At 35.9% G+C, this 15,987-nt stretch overlaps 5 protein-coding genes across 6 annotated transcripts in view; 4 read left to right on the top strand and 1 right to left on the bottom strand.

The window, feature by feature from the left end:
- Positions 1–2,422, top strand: part of LOC104772382 — an 8,131-nt gene extending 5,709 nt beyond the window's left edge. Inside the window, exon 3 of the mRNA XM_010497006.2 lies at positions 2,207–2,422. Coding sequence (XP_010495308.2) covers positions 2,207–2,228 — 22 coding nt within the window. The 3' untranslated portion in view covers positions 2,229–2,422. The remainder of the gene's footprint in view (positions 1–2,206) is intronic.
- On the top strand, positions 921–2,444 carry LOC104770359. Its single transcript, XM_010494765.2, has 2 exons — positions 921–1,486; positions 2,175–2,444. Exons 1-2 carry the CDS (start codon positions 992–994, stop codon positions 2,226–2,228), a joined length of 549 nt encoding a protein of 182 aa, XP_010493067.1. The 5' UTR covers positions 921–991; the 3' UTR covers positions 2,229–2,444.
- On the top strand, positions 3,063–4,855 carry LOC104770358. Its single transcript, XM_010494764.2, has 5 exons — positions 3,063–3,571; positions 3,666–3,757; positions 3,883–3,940; positions 4,366–4,431; positions 4,536–4,855. The coding sequence occupies exons 1-5, from the start codon at positions 3,287–3,289 to the stop codon at positions 4,650–4,652; spliced, it is 618 nt and encodes a 205-aa protein (XP_010493066.1). The 5' UTR covers positions 3,063–3,286; the 3' UTR covers positions 4,653–4,855.
- LOC104736051 (pheophytinase, chloroplastic) lies at positions 5,051–7,085 on the top strand. Its single transcript, XM_010494762.1, has 7 exons — positions 5,051–5,335; positions 5,424–5,516; positions 5,691–5,902; positions 5,994–6,211; positions 6,314–6,460; positions 6,540–6,665; positions 6,762–7,085. The coding sequence occupies exons 1-7, from the start codon at positions 5,109–5,111 to the stop codon at positions 6,816–6,818; spliced, it is 1,080 nt and encodes a 359-aa protein (XP_010493064.1). The 5' UTR covers positions 5,051–5,108; the 3' UTR covers positions 6,819–7,085.
- Positions 10,822–15,987, bottom strand: part of LOC104770356 (tRNA wybutosine-synthesizing protein 5-like) — a 7,139-nt gene continuing 1,973 nt past the window's right edge. Inside the window, exons 4-16 of one of the 2 annotated variants that reach the window (XM_010494761.2) lie at positions 15,287–15,370; positions 15,054–15,197; positions 14,884–14,952; positions 14,668–14,794; positions 14,335–14,407; positions 14,050–14,166; positions 13,539–13,658; positions 13,402–13,420; positions 13,192–13,273; positions 12,790–13,112; positions 11,823–11,938; positions 11,629–11,722; positions 10,822–11,335 (exon numbers count right to left, since the gene is read on the bottom strand). In XM_010494761.2, the coding sequence (XP_010493063.1) occupies positions 11,270–11,335; positions 11,629–11,722; positions 11,823–11,938; positions 12,790–13,112; positions 13,192–13,273; positions 13,402–13,420; positions 13,539–13,658; positions 14,050–14,166; positions 14,335–14,407; positions 14,668–14,794; positions 14,884–14,952; positions 15,054–15,197; positions 15,287–15,370 (1,434 nt within the window). In that variant the 3' untranslated portion in view covers positions 10,822–11,269. Of the gene's footprint in view, positions 11,336–11,628; positions 11,723–11,822; positions 11,939–12,492; positions 12,588–12,789; positions 13,113–13,191; positions 13,274–13,401; positions 13,421–13,538; positions 13,659–14,049; positions 14,167–14,334; positions 14,408–14,667; positions 14,795–14,883; positions 14,953–15,053; positions 15,198–15,286; positions 15,371–15,987 lie in introns of those variants that run through there. The other variant, XM_010494760.2, reaches the window with a different exon arrangement.

The following is a 15,987-nucleotide window of genomic DNA, read 5'->3' as shown; positions in this document are numbered from 1 at the left end:
TTAGTGTTTCCTTCCAAGGAATATGGCTTATGACAATGGCTTGCATGCTTTGGACGCCAAGTTTGGTTCCCAAGGATTGCTTTCTTCACATTGAAGAAGGTAAACATACCATAAGATGCTCAAGCGTCAAAGCTCTTCATAGGGCAATATCATTGGTAAACATCCAATTCAGCTGGTTTCTTGTGGTTGTGACCATCTTTGCAATGTCGTTCTATATATTTTTGCAAAGAATCTACGGTGAGAAAATTGAATACTATGCGCTTCGAACAAAGGAATCCAAAGACATGGCCGAGATCATGATGACCATGGTTGAAGTTCATGATGCCGAGTCACAAAGTGGAATTAAGTCACAAGCTTGAGAAATCATGGCCACCGATAGAAAACAACCTATTTCTCATGATGTGTGTACATATATAGAGACATAGCTGTATTTATCTGAATGACACTAGATATATAAGAGACCATCCATATTGATGTAAAAAAAAAAGAGACCATCCATATATAGATTGTGTTATTATATATGAACGTGCCGTAAATCTAATCTAATACATGTAATTCTCCAAAATTGTTAACTATTTTCTTAAATTGTATACAAACAACTTTGTGAAATTATTAATTTTTTGGTAAAAAAAAAAAAAAACGTTTTCAGATAATATTGGTGACCTGAAAAAAAAGTAGATATTAGGCGACTTGACTTGTAAAGGTTGAAATTTGTTCAACAAAAAAAAAAAAATGACTTGTAAAGTTGAATTTTGTGGAATATTCCGATGATTCTTTATCAAATTACGTGTACAATCCTCTCTACTCTTCAAAACAAAACAAAAAAATTAGAAAAAGAGCCAAATTAATCTCAAATTACGCCTTAAATTTTCATATTAAGTCTACATAACCCAAATTAACGATCCTCCACAGTCCACAGTCTAACATAACCCATTAAATTTTCATATTAAAGTCTTCTTCTTCTGATCTCTCTCTATCCTCCAAACAAAGTATGGCCCTTTACCGTATCTTCATCTTCTTCTTCTCTCTCACCCTCTTTACTCCAACAACCCATTCCCTCAACGAACCCGACCCGGATTCAATTTCCACCGTTTACGAGCTCCTCCCAAAGTACGGTCTCCCAAGCGGTCTCTTACCAGACAACGTCACCAACTTCACCCTCTCCGACGATGGCCGATTCGTTGTCCATTTGCCCGATTCCTGCGAAATCGAATTCGACTACCTCGTTCGCTACGATAAGACCATATCTGGGCGTATCGGTTACGGCTCGATTACTGAGCTCAAAGGTATTGAGGTGAGGAGGTTCTTTATTTGGCTCGATGTTGATGAGATCAAGGTTGATCTCCCACCTTCTGATTCTATCTACTTTAAAGTTGGGTTTATCAACAAGAAGCTTGATATTGACCAGTTTAAGACTGTGCGTTCGTGTCACGATAATGGTGTCTCTGGCTCCTCTTGTGGTGATTCCTGGAAGAGTTTTCTCGAGGTAAAAGATACAATTTTTTGGTGCGAATGGGGTTTCGTTAATTTGGATTTGGATGATTTAATTGAATACTTTTCTTGGTTTTAGGGTTCTAGAGGATTTTTAGGAAAAGGGTTTGTCTGAGATACTGATATTTTTGTGGATTTGTAGCTTGTTTCTTCATATCTTTAGGGCTGTGGATCTATGGGTTAATGACTTGGTTTGATGGATGTGATTTACATATCTATTGAGGAACAACATGGTAGCTTTCGTGGAATTCAAACACAATAAGGGCTAAAAGAACAATCCTTAGAGAATCAGACTAAACTTTGATAAGGGGTTTGAAAATGATCTAATTAAGATTTGAGAGAAGAAACGTCAAACCATGCTTTCACATTGCTGTTCTTTTAGATTGTTGAAACTTAAAGTAGCAGTTCTTTCCTCTGTTTAGTTCTCTTGTGATCTTTTAGTTTGTATTGATAGCTTTAGAGGTAGCTGATAAACGTGAGATGCTGTTTGTTTTATAATTCTATAGCGGATCATTATGCAATCAGTTGTAATTGCTTTCCAATCTTTTGATGGTTTTTGTTTGGTTTCTGGAATGGTTATTTCTTAGGATCCTTTCAATCCAGCCAACTCCCAAAAGTGATTCAGGCTGGATTGTAGGAATTTGGTGATACCTGTAATAACAGTAGTTTTTGTTTTTTCTCAGAAAGGGAAGCTTCAAGGAATGATGGATGAAGGGGAAATGTTAATCACCGAGTAAACACTCTTTGTCTTTGCAACCACAGAATCTGTGACAATACGCAGATGAAGTTGAGTCTCAAGTCAAGTTTGTACATATACATACAATAACTAGACAAGTCTTCTTTATAAGACTTGGTATGAAGTGTTTAATATTATGCACTATGTAAGTCTTGTTAAAAGTAAAACTGGTTTCCACGAAAATGTTGTTATCTATATAGTCCATTCCTCACCATCATGGTGAAACTGTGCCCGTTCAAGTTCCCTACTACTAGTAGCTCTGTAGCTGGATCATCTATGGCATAATGAATGGAAGATGCATTCTTTGAGGTTGAGCCAATATATTATTTCAAATGTCAAATAGAATCCCTAGACAGTGATCTGATTGAGATCCTCGATTCTGTACAGACTATACTATGAACACGTTCCAGTTTGAAACCATCGACTAATCATCCTTGGTGTCCATAAGGGTTTTAGTGGCTGTGATGAGGGAAAAGTACCAAGCACAAGTGTTGGTGGTTGGGTTAGTGGTAAAGTTCCTTATGTATGTATGCCAACAAGATGGTCTAGACTTATAACAAACTTCTTTTCTCCATTGGTAACCAAAAATTGCCGGCCTTTGACTGTGTCCAGATTCATAATCATTTTAGACCAATGCCCGAACTCGTAAATCTGAAGACTTTCTCGTGAATCTGCAATTTCTCCCATGTGTTTTTCCAAGTTACAGGTTACAAGACGACAAGAAAAAACACACCTTATTCTACAGAGGCGTCCACGTAAACCCGAAAGCCAACCCGGTTTGCTTTTCTAGTTTGTCTTTGCCTTTGCTTGCTAGCAAATTAAAAATCAATAAATAAATATCAAAACTCTCTGATTTTGACTGGCTAAGATTCAACGGGCAATTTCCATCTTACAGACCCAATTCGTGTTCTCTGTTTTGTTATGTTACAAAGCAGAGGTTTTTATTTATCTTCCATATTCCTTTCCCACTGATTCTTACAAACCGATCCAAAGGAATCTTACCAAACTGTTTCTTGATTCTGTTTTGTGAAAAAAGTCTTGATCTTGCTGTTTGGAGTAATGGTGGGTGCTTGGTTTGTCGTTGGCTCATCGGTGATGGACTCGTCGAGCAGTCCATGTTTATGTCTGGATGCGGGTAACAACATCAGGAGCTCTCCGAGGAAGAAGATCCTTAGCAGTACAAGAAATCTGGAATTAGGCAGCTCTTTTACTGGCTCACGCATTGTTTTTAGGCTTTCTCCGAAACGGGTATCGAGGATTGCGAATCGAAGGAGCAAAAAGCTCTTGATTGTGAATGAGGACATTGCTGGGAATTACGAAGATACCTTCGGTGATGTACAAAAGGTTATATCTTTTTTTGTTTTTGCATGAACCCTGTAGAGAAAGATTTGACCTTTGGCAATAATAAGCTTATAATGGTTTACTTTTAAATTTGCAGCAAATTGTTAATTATTTCACATACAAAGCTGTGAGGACGGTTCTTCATCAGCTCTACGAGATGAATCCTCCCCAATACACTTGGTTCTATAAGTAAGTCCATTTTATATGGTTTGTATACATCTCCAATAAGATGAGGTTCTGTGTAACAAAAACACTTTACTCCGATCATTTTTGCCTTGTGGTCCTAATTATGTTTCTCCTTTGTTATGTGACAGTCATATCATATCGAACAGACCAACCGATGGCAAACGTTTCCTCCGTGCACTCGGCAAGGTATAGAAAGTTATAGTTTATATCTCACCAGAACCGAGATTGTCTGATAAGCCAAGATGCTTTGGGTCTAGTTGAATAAGTTCATCTGCTCAAAGTTTACCTATAGGTCTCTAGTATATAACTAGCCTAGGATTGAATGTAGCAGATTGTATCTATGGTGAGTTTGTTAGTGAGCAGAGTTAGTGAGAGCTGAAGTTTATAAGACTCGTCTTTGGTTTTGGTGAATTGGAACAAGAACAGCAGTTCCATAGGTTTGTTCTTATCATATTCACAATGTGTTGTGATATTAACAATGGTTGATTCTTCCTTGTTTAGAGGTTGATATGAAAGATATCAACTTGGGGAGAAGGAGGAGTACGTTTGTGTCTTATTTGAGAGCACAAACACACACATTTGAATTTTTTTTTGGTCTCAACTAATTGTAGGAGAATCAGGAGCTTGCAGAAAGAGTGATGATTACGCGTCTCCACTTGTATGGCAAGTGGATCAAGGTAAAAAAATCGCCTGCTAAATCTCGCTCCAGTTCTGTTTATTTCCTGCCATGAGAACCAGCAAAGACCAAAATTTTAATGTTGTATAGTTTGATGCCTTGTAGAAATGCGACCATGGGAAGATATACCAAGATATATCAGATGAGAACTTGGCGTTGATGCGTGAACGCCTGATGGAGACAGTGATTTGGCCTTCTGATGACTCAGAGGTTGTTGGGTGAAAGAAGGCTGCGCACACCACAACAGTAAACCTTGTCAAACCGCTTCTCAGCTTTTAGGACTTTTGAGTTTTCTTAGTCTGATTTACATATTATTGTTATAGTCAAAAGAGCAGTGTGTGTGTATATGAAAATGTCTATTCTTTGGCATGTACAATATGAATATTATGGGCAAAAACAATATACCCCTTCTTGTGTTCGGAATCTTTCTCAGGCATCCTCTTACGCTCACACCTCTCACATTAGCTTTGAGTTTTTTGACACACCTAATAAGTAAAGTAAGACTTATGCTAATTGCAAAGACGTGGACGTGGACGTGGACATGAGTAAGGAAAATTACGGTTGGTCCAAATGGGAACACTTGTCTTCGTAACAACTCCAAAACGGTTTTAGGCAAAAGATATTATTGCATATACTGTCTTCTCTCAACTCAGAACGAAACCACACCGTAAAAAATTAATGGCGAAGACTAGTACTTTTGCAGCTCTACCACTCACCAACTTCAAATCACCGTCGCTGTTCCGTGTCAAGAACTCTTCTTTTATCAGTTTCACCGATACCCATTTCCTCCGACAATCGAATTTGACTAGTATCGTAAGATCTTCAAGTCCGAGAGGAATTGGGTTCGTCTCATGTTCTTCGGTCACGGACGAAGCTTCTTCTGACGAGCTACAAGTTCAAACCTTGTAAAATCACCTCCCCTCTCTGTTGTCTCTGATTAAAATTCCCAAAGATTGACGAAATGTGTTTTTTTTTTTCATTGGTGTTTTGCAGGACATGGAAGTGGAAAGGTTACTCGATAAGATATCAGTGTGCTGGAACCACTGGCCCTGCCTTGGTCTTGGTTCATGGTTTCGGTGCTAACAGGTCTAACTCATTATCCCAACCTTAATTTGCTTGCTGATAGGTATCTTTAACATATTATTGATCTCTCAAGTCTTGAAAGGCCTTTTATATAACTGAGGTTTTGGATTCCTGGTCAGGGAATTGAGAATTATAGTTTAGCATTTTTCCTCACGTGTTCGTTTGTTCTGTTATCAGTGATCATTGGAGGAAGAACACACCTATTCTTGGGAAAACACATAGAGTTTACTCTATTGATCTTATTGGATATGGATACTCCGATAAACCGAATCCTCGTGAGTTTGGTGGAGAACCATTTTACACTTTTGAGACATGGGGTGAGCAACTCAATGATTTCTGTCTTGATGTGGTCAAAGATAAAGCCTTCTTTATATGCAACTCTATCGGAGGTAGAGCTTTGATTGAAGTTGCAAATCTTTCGGTTTATAAGTTTTTTTTGTTTTTGGTTTAGTATATGACAAAGAGATTGGTGTTCATTAGGACTTGTTGGTCTTCAGGCAGCAGTAAGTAAGCCAGAGATATGCAGAGGGCTTATGCTTATTAACATATCCCTCCGCATGCTTCATATCAAGAAACAACCATTGATTGGAAGACCTTTCATCAAATCATTCCAGAATTTACTTAGGAACACTCCGGTTGGAAAATTGTTTTTCAAGAGCATTGCTAAACCAGAGACAGTTAAAAGCATTCTTTGTCAGGTATTGATGGTTTGCATCTAAAGAAACACACAAAGAATGGTTTTATGTTTTGTATTTGTGCTTTAGAAAGTTTTGTGTTTGTTTTTGTGAATTTGGAATTAGTGTTACCATGATAGCTCGCAAGTGACTGATGAACTAGTTGAGGCAATACTACGTCCAGGGCTTGAGCCTGGTGCCGTTGATGTCTTCCTTGAATTCATCTGTTATTCCGGTGGACCGCTTCCAGAGGATTTACTCCCACTGGTCAAGGTTCGTTACTCGGTCTTGTTCTTAACCATAGAGTAAAGCTAAAGATGTAGTCTAACATTCTCTAGCTGTTGCATTGCAGTGCCCGGTTCTAATTGCATGGGGAGAGAAAGATCCATGGGAGCCAATTGAACTTGGACGAGCATATAGCAACTTTGACGCTGTTGAAGATTTCGTTGTTCTTCCTGAAGCCGGCCACTGTCCTCAGGTATCTCTCTCTCTCTGCTTCCCTCTTAAGATGGAAAGGCAGCAAGTAAGCTACCTTTGTTTTCTTCTTATTATTATGTTTCTGTGAAATTTGCAGGACGAGAAACCGGAGATGGTGAACCCACTTATTGAATCATTCGTTGCGAGACATTGAAAGTACAATACATCCATCGGTCCAGACGTTTGATCTTTCTACATTTTTGTATATATATCTGTAGTTCTGTAGAGAAACACATCTTCTTGTGAACCCACACGAATTGAACACTCACAGAGTTGTGCATGAACTGTCAAAGGTTAGACTTCCTACAAGTGACAAAACTGTGATTGTATTATGCATAGAGATATTGATGGGAGTAACAAGCTCCGCAAGAGAATTCTAATGACAATCATTTTCATTTGTTATATACAAAAAATTTCATAATTGGTTTCCAATTGATATACAATCATTTTCTTGCTAACACTTGGTCTTATAAGTAAGTCCATGATATGGTGTGTATAAATCTTCCATATGATGAGGTTCTGTGTAGGATTTAGATTTAACAGAAACACTTTGCTCCGATCATATTTGCCTCGTGGTCCTAGTTTTGTTTCTCCTTTGTTGTACGACAGTCATATCATATCGAACAGACCAACCGATGGCAAACGTTTCCTCCGTGCCCTCGGCAAGGCAAAAAGTTTAGTTTATATCTCAGAAGAACCAGGATTGTCTGATAAGCTAAGATGCATTGGGTCTAGTTGAAGAAATTCATCTGCTCAAACTTTACCTATAGCTATAGGTCTCTAGTATATAACTAGCAGATTGTAGCTGTGGTGAGTTTGTTAGTTAGCAGTTAGTGAGGGCTGAAGTTTATAAGACTTGTCTTTGGTTCTGGTGAATTGGAACAAGACAGCAGTTTCTTATCATATTCACAATGTGTTGTGATATTAACAATGTTTGATTCCTCCTTGTTTAGAGCTTGATTATATAACAAGATACCGGCCGATATGACGCAATCTTGTTATGGTGGATGGAGAAAGAGAAGTCAGAGGCCTTTCATTTTTAATTAAATTTGTTAATTTTTCTCCTAACTTCTCTGTCATATCTTAACTAACAAAATAATAAATCTCTCATTAACTATTATCATTCACTTTACCACTTCCAACAAAGGATAAGTAAGTTAGTAAAAAAGACACTCCAAAATGTCAAAATGTCCACCATCTATAAGTGCGTTTTCTCGCAAACGTTTTTTATAAAGTGGGTTTTTAGGTAAATCACCCTTTTATTTAATAAAATTGATCACATAAATTCTAGAGAAATATAAGGAAGGAACGAAATGCTGACAGATTTTGAAAGGAGGCAGAGATGATACCTTTAGCCTGAAAACAGCATCCACGGCCATTTCTGCAAAATGTACTTGTCCTGTGAAAGAATTTTTGAACATAACGTAGTCATCGCAATCTTCAGCAAGTCTGACTTAAACTTTTCTGCATTAACACAAAGCACAATAATGTAAAGAACTGCTTCAATCCAAGAGTAGTTTTGTGACATGCTGCACATATAGAAGTGCAGTCATGCCACAAAAGTATTCTTTTGGAGAAAGAAGAACGGGAGCTTTATCAAACAGTTGTTTTGCTTCATCAAGAAGGTGAAGCTTTATATAAGCTTCCACCTGAACCATAAAAGAGAGTGTGGAGGAGTCTACGCCGGCTTCAATAGCAGCATTAGAAGAATCAAGGACATTGTCACATTGTGATCGGGATCTTTGTGACCCAAAGAGTTTAGTAACTTATTGAATAAATTGATTATTTAATAGTTTGTATTACATAAATATTCTTTTAAACAAGTATCTTTCAAAATTTGTACAAAAATTAAGAAACATTTCCCTCATTTATGGATTTATAGCTTTCTTAGTTCATTCAATAGTTTTTCCACTATCCAACAAATGCAAGAAAACATACCTATTGTTTATTATATTATTTAGATTCATTATGAAAATAAATATTGTTCGAGATGATTAATCGAAAACTAAAGACGTTTTTCCGAGATGATTGATGAAGTCATATATAAAAATCATATGGAAAATGATTCAATTATTATAATTATTATACCAGTACAAGTGAGACCAAAACCTAACTTATATATATTTACAAACAATAATTTGGTTTTTATAAATTAATATAAACATATTATATATATATATATATATGTTAATTAAATATATACTGATAAATGATATATGATTAGAATAATATTAATAAGTGAATAGAAATTAAAAAATAGTTACATAATAATTTCATGTGAATTATTTATCTTAAAATGAATAAAAATAAAAGCAAAATAGAAAATACGCAACATATCTTAAGGATGACAAGTAGAATTGAAAATAAAACTATACATCTTGATGTTCATAATATAGGAATAATATATGTAGTACTAATATCCCCAAAAATAATTAAGAACAATTTAGATATAGAAAAGTTAAATATTTCATCATATTTTAAAACAAAAATATATATATCATATCTTACATATATATATATATATATATCATACACACATGTTGAACTCTTACATAAAGTATAGAATAATTACAATACAATAATTAAATATTAATATCTTTTATTATTTATTCTATTTTAAATTTTCATTAATTGTTCATTAAAATGTTATAATTACTATGGAGGTGAAAAAAATAACATAAACACAAATAAATAATTACAATTAATTGAAATTAAGTGCCTTAAAATATGAATATGATTATAATATGAGAGTTACAAAATATTTGATAGAATATGTAAGTTAATAAAATATGTGAAAAAATCATAAAATAAATTTATTGTGAATAAAAAAAACTGATTGTTTGGTTTGAATATAGAATTTTGAAATTACTATAATTATTAATATATGACAAGAACTTCAAGCTAATCAAATTGTAATTTTAAATATACATTTTGTTTTCTCTTAAAATGAAATGTGTATTCAGCTATTTCTCTTAAAATATTTATAAATTCTATTTATTAAAATATATTTTAGTTTACTATAATTAGAGTGAAATTACAAAACAAATTAATAATCATATTATGTGAATTATTTCTATTACAGTGAAGAAATAAAATATAAAATTATTATTGGAAATTATGGTTAAAAGGTAGAAGAAAAATTGAACATCTAATAATATATTACTTTGATTCAAGTTGTTTTTTTTACAGATGTTAAATCTTTAGATGTCAGGTGTTAAATTCTAGAAGAAAGTTTTAGAATAAACTCTATATTAAAATATACTTTAGTTTATTATAATTAGAATAAAATTACAAAATAAATTAATAATCATATTATGTGAATCATTTCTATTATAACGAAGAAATAAAACAGAAAATTATTATTAGAAATTATGATTAAAAAGTAGAAGAAAAATTGAACTTTTTATAATATACTGTACTAGTTTGATTCAAGTTGTTTTCTTTATTATATAAGATTCTCTAGCTGTTGCATTGCAGTGCCGGTTCTAATTGCATGAGGAGAGAAAGATCCATGGGAGCCAATTGAACTTGGAGGAGCATATAGCAACTTTGACGCAGTTGAAGATTTCGTTGTTCTTCCTGAAGCCAGCCACTGTCCTCAGGTATCTCTCTCTCTCTCTCTGCTTCCCTCTTAAGATGGAAAGGCAGCAAGTAACCTACCTTTGTTTTCTTTTTATTATTATGTTTCTGTAAAGTTTGCAGGACGAGAAACCGGAGATGGTGAACCCACTTATCGAATCATTCGTTGCGAGACATTAGAAGTACAATAAATCCATCGGTCCTGACATTTGATCTTTCTACATTTTTGTATATCTGTAGTTCTGTACAGAAGCACATCTTGTGAACCCACACAAATTGAACACGCACAGTTGTGCATGGGTGAGAGACTTTCCTACAAGTGATAAAAATGTGATTGTATGCATAGAGAGTAACAAGCTCCGCAAGCGAAACATAGCCTTTTTGTTCAAAACTCAATGGAAATACAAGTTTTACAGCCAACGAATTCATAATTGGTTTCCATTTGATATTTACAATCATTTTCTTGCTAGACAGGTATTTCTAACAAAATTATGAAACTATATCACCTTCTTAATTTCCTTATCGAATTCGGAATTTCTGGTGTCATTGGTATATTCAAAAGCTTCATCCGCCATTGATCATGCAAAAACTAGGGTTTCGATTGATAGATCAAGTAATGTACTTCAAATTTCAACCAAAGCCAAAGCATAATTGATAGATCAAGTAATGTACTCTCTTGCATCATAAAAATCCGTTTAGTACTACCATCATCTGCTCTGCTCAGCTTACGACCAGGCTCAACAAAACTTATGGCTTATCGTTTTTGTCGAAAGGCAATTAGTATGTGAAGGTGCTGGCAAAAGCATCTCGTAGAGTGAAGCTGATCAGTCCTGAAGGTGAGGGGCACGAGATAGAAGGGAAACGGAGATTGTTGTGCATACTTGAATCGGCTGAGAACGCGGGACTAGAGCTGCCACACTCGTGTAGGTCAACAAGCAACATTTTTATCAGCTTCCCAACTAATATGACACGAACTTTTCCATATCAACAGCAACATCCTTTCTTGTCATATCACACAGTTCCCATTCAGATGTTCCATGTTGGTGAAGCAATGTTGACCGCCAAAAACTTGTCTAGTACATTCTTAAAGGCCTGTACAACAAAAGTATATAAAACTTTATGTTTATATGAAACTTCAAAGACTGTGCAGATAAGTCTTTTCTGCATCAACTAGTCAGTTAAAGTTCTTTGGTACTGCTTATAACAATGCTCTCAACAAGGCATCTAACGTTAGAAGAGGAGAGATCCTGAGTTGACAATATGGATTCATGTCCAGATGCCAAAACATATATCATCAAATAGATGTTAGAGATTCTTGTAACCGGGTTTATGCATATATCAGCATGATGCCAAACATTTCGACAAAGTTATGCTAGTGAACATACCTGAAATGCAAAAGCCTCTTTCCTACTTAAAATAATATCCATTGCAGCTGCTTCATCATCGAAGGCACCATAAAATTCTCGAAAGAAATGGTTCCTTTTAATGGAACAGAAATAAGGAAGAAAAATAACAAGTTACACTCCAGTTTCAAAGTATTGAAAAAAAAAATAAAACACAACAGAGCTTCAGAACAAACCTGTCTTCTTCACCAGTGTGTTGGTCAATCTCATCAAACTTCTGTGTTAGAACTTCCGCAGCAATGGGTGAGAGCATGTGAAGTATTAACGCTTCTAAGGTTCTTGGGAAATAACGCTGAAATGAGTTATATCATGTAATAACAAACGATGAAGTGCGCAAAAGCAAACAAAATCTTCTTGTAATATATATAACCAGAGATGAGGCCACATAGTCAAAATAGTATTAGGGTAACCTAACTTCAGCTACAGCAATACCATGTGAGGATAAACACAGTAAAGTAAAGCATTTCAGGGTAAACTTACTGCCATTGCAAGGAGTACATCTCGAAGTCTAAATGCTTCCAGATCCCAGAGCATATGGGCAATGCGATCATCTTCTAAACAAGGCAACGCATTCGCCAGGATCTTGCTTTTTCTGCCCTCTGTAGCTGGGTCTGAACAACTAGGTGAAGTATACTGCCGTCCTTTACTTGTATCAACAGCATTAACATGGTCATGGACTAAGGAAATAAGCTCATGAAGTGCAAGGCAAGCAGAAGGATCCAGATCATCCAATGACGTTCTTTCACACAATGTGCTGAGGCCTTTCTTAGCGCTTTCATTTTCTGAGTTACCATTCCCACCTTCTGCAGTCATTCCATTACTAGCCAAGTCAGAATGAANTGTCTTCTTCACCAGTGTGTTGGTCAATCTCATCAAACTTCTGTGTTAGAACTTCCGCAGCAATGGGTGAGAGCATGTGAAGTATTAACGCTTCTAAGGTTCTTGGGAAATAACGCTGAAATGAGTTATATCATGTAATAACAAACGATGAAGTGCGCAAAAGCAAACAAAATCTTCTTGTAATATATATAACCAGAGATGAGGCCACATAGTCAAAATAGTATTAGGGTAACCTAACTTCAGCTACAGCAATACCATGTGAGGATAAACACAGTAAAGTAAAGCATTTCAGGGTAAACTTACTGCCATTGCAAGGAGTACATCTCGAAGTCTAAATGCTTCCAGATCCCAGAGCATATGGGCAATGCGATCATCTTCTAAACAAGGCAACGCATTCGCCAGGATCTTGCTTTTTCTGCCCTCTGTAACTGGGTCTGAACAACTAGGTGAAGTATACTGCCGTCCTTTACTTGTATCAACAGCATTAACATGGTCATGGACTAAGGAAATAAGCTCATGAAGTGCAAGGCAAGCAGAAGGATCCAGATCATCCAATGACGTTCTTTCACACAATGTGCTGAGGCCTTTCTTAGCGCTTTCATTTTCTGAGTTACCATTCCCACCTTCTGCAGTCATTCCATTACTAGCCAAGTCAGAATGAAAACTGAAGGTTTTCTCATAATTAACACCATCAGGTCTTATTACCTGCCATCCCAACGTGAGAATGGTCAATATGCTTAGACAGTTGCTTCACATCAGTTGATGAAGGCTTCGAAACTAACAGGCTCTGTCAATATCCATGTTACAAGCAAAGGTGAGAAGACAAACATACACTTTTAGATCAAAATCAGGATGAGTAAGAAACATATCATAACTCTAACAATCTTTACTGCTGAGACAGGATAACTTACACACCATTTCTCTGTCTATCAATCTTGATGTATGACACAAAATCCAGACACATGCAAGAAAAGGGAACAGAGGTTAGGCAACAAAACAAAAATGGTAAGACAAGATATTCTGTATAAGAATCCAAGATTTGTAATCAAGACCTTCTTGTGATTCGGCGCAGATAATATGAATCCATATGTTCAGGCATATTAGACATAATGTTTGATTGCCACCAAAAGTTGACAGCAATAGTCAGGTCATCACTATCTACCTGATGGAACCTGCATAAGTGAAATTATACTTAATCTGAAGTACATCAACCTGCCTACTGAATGTTCAAAAGAAGTGTCACTTTTATTAGCATGATTCAAGTTAGCTAGCTAACCAAATTGACATTTCAAACATCTTTGTTTGTGTCTAGTTAAAACCTAAAGGACTTCCATGTCAAGAAGCGTCTGGATCAGAGGCAGAAGTAGGCACATGCATACTATATGACATTAGGTATCTCATATACAAACCCACAGACTAAACAGAAACATGATAACTACAAGTGATTACGAAAAAAAGTTTGATACAGATGATGCAGGATATCTTATAATATTCACCTTATTCTGAAATGCAAACCTATGAGCTACTAAGAGAGCTTTTCTGAGAAAATATGAGTATACTCACCAGCCTTCAGGAATGAATACTGCATCACCAGCGTCGAGAGTAACCTCCTGTGACTGCTTCAGGGAATGCTCTGCTCTTGGATAATCAGATAAATTTGGATTATCTAGACCAACCGAACTACATGAACAACAAACATAATAGGCCATGAAAAATGATGTAAACAAACATTAGCACAGGAAAATCACTGAAAAGTTTTGCAATAGTTGCTAAGGTCCAGAAATTGATAAGTTTCCCTACGATGTAACCACAAAGCAAAGTACACAGAAAGTCCAAGAATAACGATACCTATGGTTTGACGCTTCTCCATATATAGGCATCGGATAGAGTGAGGGACTGGCGGAAGGAGGCCACAAAACAACTGTAATATGAAGGAATTTAGATGTAAGAAAGCATAAAACATATAGTCAAATGATGACTGAATATGCCAATATTTCAGATGAACCTTAAACTGACTTCAAACTAGCTGAATTGGCATTCTAGAAACCACATGCCCTTAATTTCTGTGAATTAATTTTGTTTATAGTTGGACCATAACGTTACCAATTTAACTCCACTAAAGACAAAAATAACAGGAACAACTACCTGACACTTTGACGTGAAGGAAAACAATGGGCTAACCTTTTTTACGCCCTGAGACTATGCATAAAAGGTTATGATGTGGATCATAGTGGGTAGTTGATCGAGCTTGTGAAGAATTCATCCAGATATTGATAGAAGACAGTGACTTTCCCACTAAAGGTGAGGGCTGCATCAATCAAGTTAGTTGATGTTAAGAAAGTTTCAAGTTAAGCAGCAACGTACGTAGAAACAAGAATTGGAAAGAACTACGCCTACCGTCTGGAAGTCTTGTCTCAGAATCTTGAGTTGAACCTTCTCTTCTTTCTCATCATTCAGAATTGGAAACTGGAAAAACATATACACATCATATATGTAAGTTCAACCCAAGGGGGAAAAATATACATACACCAAAAGCACAAAGACGAAAACTAGATATCATTACGAACCTGTGCTAGGTATATTTGTCCAGGTATATGGTTCTCAGCTAAAGGAGTAAAATCTGGAGACATAGTATTAACACAGGAACCATTCTCTTTGCTTATCATATGCTGCTTGCAGAATCTGATAAACTCCGAGAACGGCAATGATACCTACAAAGAACAAAGCAAAGCATATTGTGATTCTAAGAGACACTAGCAGTATATGTATAAGAACCGAGGAGGGGAAATGGAGTTAATACCCTCTCATGGCTTCTGATATCACCATTGAAAATAGGAGCAGTCCTCGAAAGCATAGCCTCCACTTCAACAGAACCTGCACGTTCCTTCATATATAATCCAATTAACGCATAAGATTACACAATCGTCAATTCCCAGAAGAAGAAAAAAAAGGAAACGAAATCGAAATCAAAACACCTCAAGATAATCAAGGCCACAGTTGAATGGATTCCACTTAGAACAGGCATCCCAGTTACTAACACATCTTCTGAAAACCTTTAGGAGAACCGAGGAAGCATAAACGGAATCAGACGATTATCAGATTCAAAAGGAGAGAAAGACACAGAGAGATTCATGTGAATTACGGCTGGAAAGTTGGTGAGCTCGACGGCGGACTCAAATTCGGCGGCAGAAAGACCACTCTCCAAGGTTTGAATCTTCGAGAAGTCGCATCCCGTCGCCATATTTTTTTTTACTCTGTTACGGGCTGCGTAAGGGATTCGTCTCGTCTCAGTTACCACCGAATTAAAAGTGCGTTGAAAATTATTTAAAATTTTAGAAATTGTTAATCAATTTTAGAAAGGATATATTTTCTTCTTTTTTTTTTTGACAACAGAGAAAGGATATATTTTCAAATAACTAAAAACATTAAAATTAATTTAGTGAATGCAATAATTCATACACTTTTCTATTAATTATTTTCACTAAAATATACTAATTTTTT

Source organism: Camelina sativa, chromosome 20 (genome assembly GCF_000633955.1).
Source record: "Camelina sativa cultivar DH55 chromosome 20, Cs, whole genome shotgun sequence".
NCBI lineage: Eukaryota > Viridiplantae > Streptophyta > Magnoliopsida > Brassicales > Brassicaceae > Camelina > Camelina sativa.
Note: the sequence above shows the minus strand (reverse complement) of the source record. Positions and strands in the feature narration are given on the sequence as shown.

Excerpts from the sequence above, each read along its gene's own strand:
- LOC104770359 (XM_010494765.2), top strand. The coding sequence starts at position 992 with ATGGCCCTTTACCGTATCTTCATCTTCTTCTTCTCTCTCACCCTCTTT. Across the intron at positions 1,487-2,174 it reads CCTGGAAGAGTTTTCTCGAG|AAAGGGAAGCTTCAAGGAAT; the intron begins GTAAAAGATACA and ends GTTTTTTCTCAG.
- LOC104770358 (XM_010494764.2), top strand. The coding sequence starts at position 3,287 with ATGGTGGGTGCTTGGTTTGTCGTTGGCTCATCGGTGATGGACTCGTCG. Across the intron at positions 3,941-4,365 it reads TCCTCCGTGCACTCGGCAAG|GAGAATCAGGAGCTTGCAGA; the intron begins GTATAGAAAGTT and ends AACTAATTGTAG. Across the intron at positions 4,432-4,535 it reads TGTATGGCAAGTGGATCAAG|AAATGCGACCATGGGAAGAT; the intron begins GTAAAAAAATCG and ends GATGCCTTGTAG.
- LOC104736051 (XM_010494762.1), top strand. The coding sequence starts at position 5,109 with ATGGCGAAGACTAGTACTTTTGCAGCTCTACCACTCACCAACTTCAAA. Across the intron at positions 5,336-5,423 it reads GAGCTACAAGTTCAAACCTT|GACATGGAAGTGGAAAGGTT; the intron begins GTAAAATCACCT and ends GGTGTTTTGCAG. Across the intron at positions 6,461-6,539 it reads ATTTACTCCCACTGGTCAAG|TGCCCGGTTCTAATTGCATG; the intron begins GTTCGTTACTCG and ends GTTGCATTGCAG.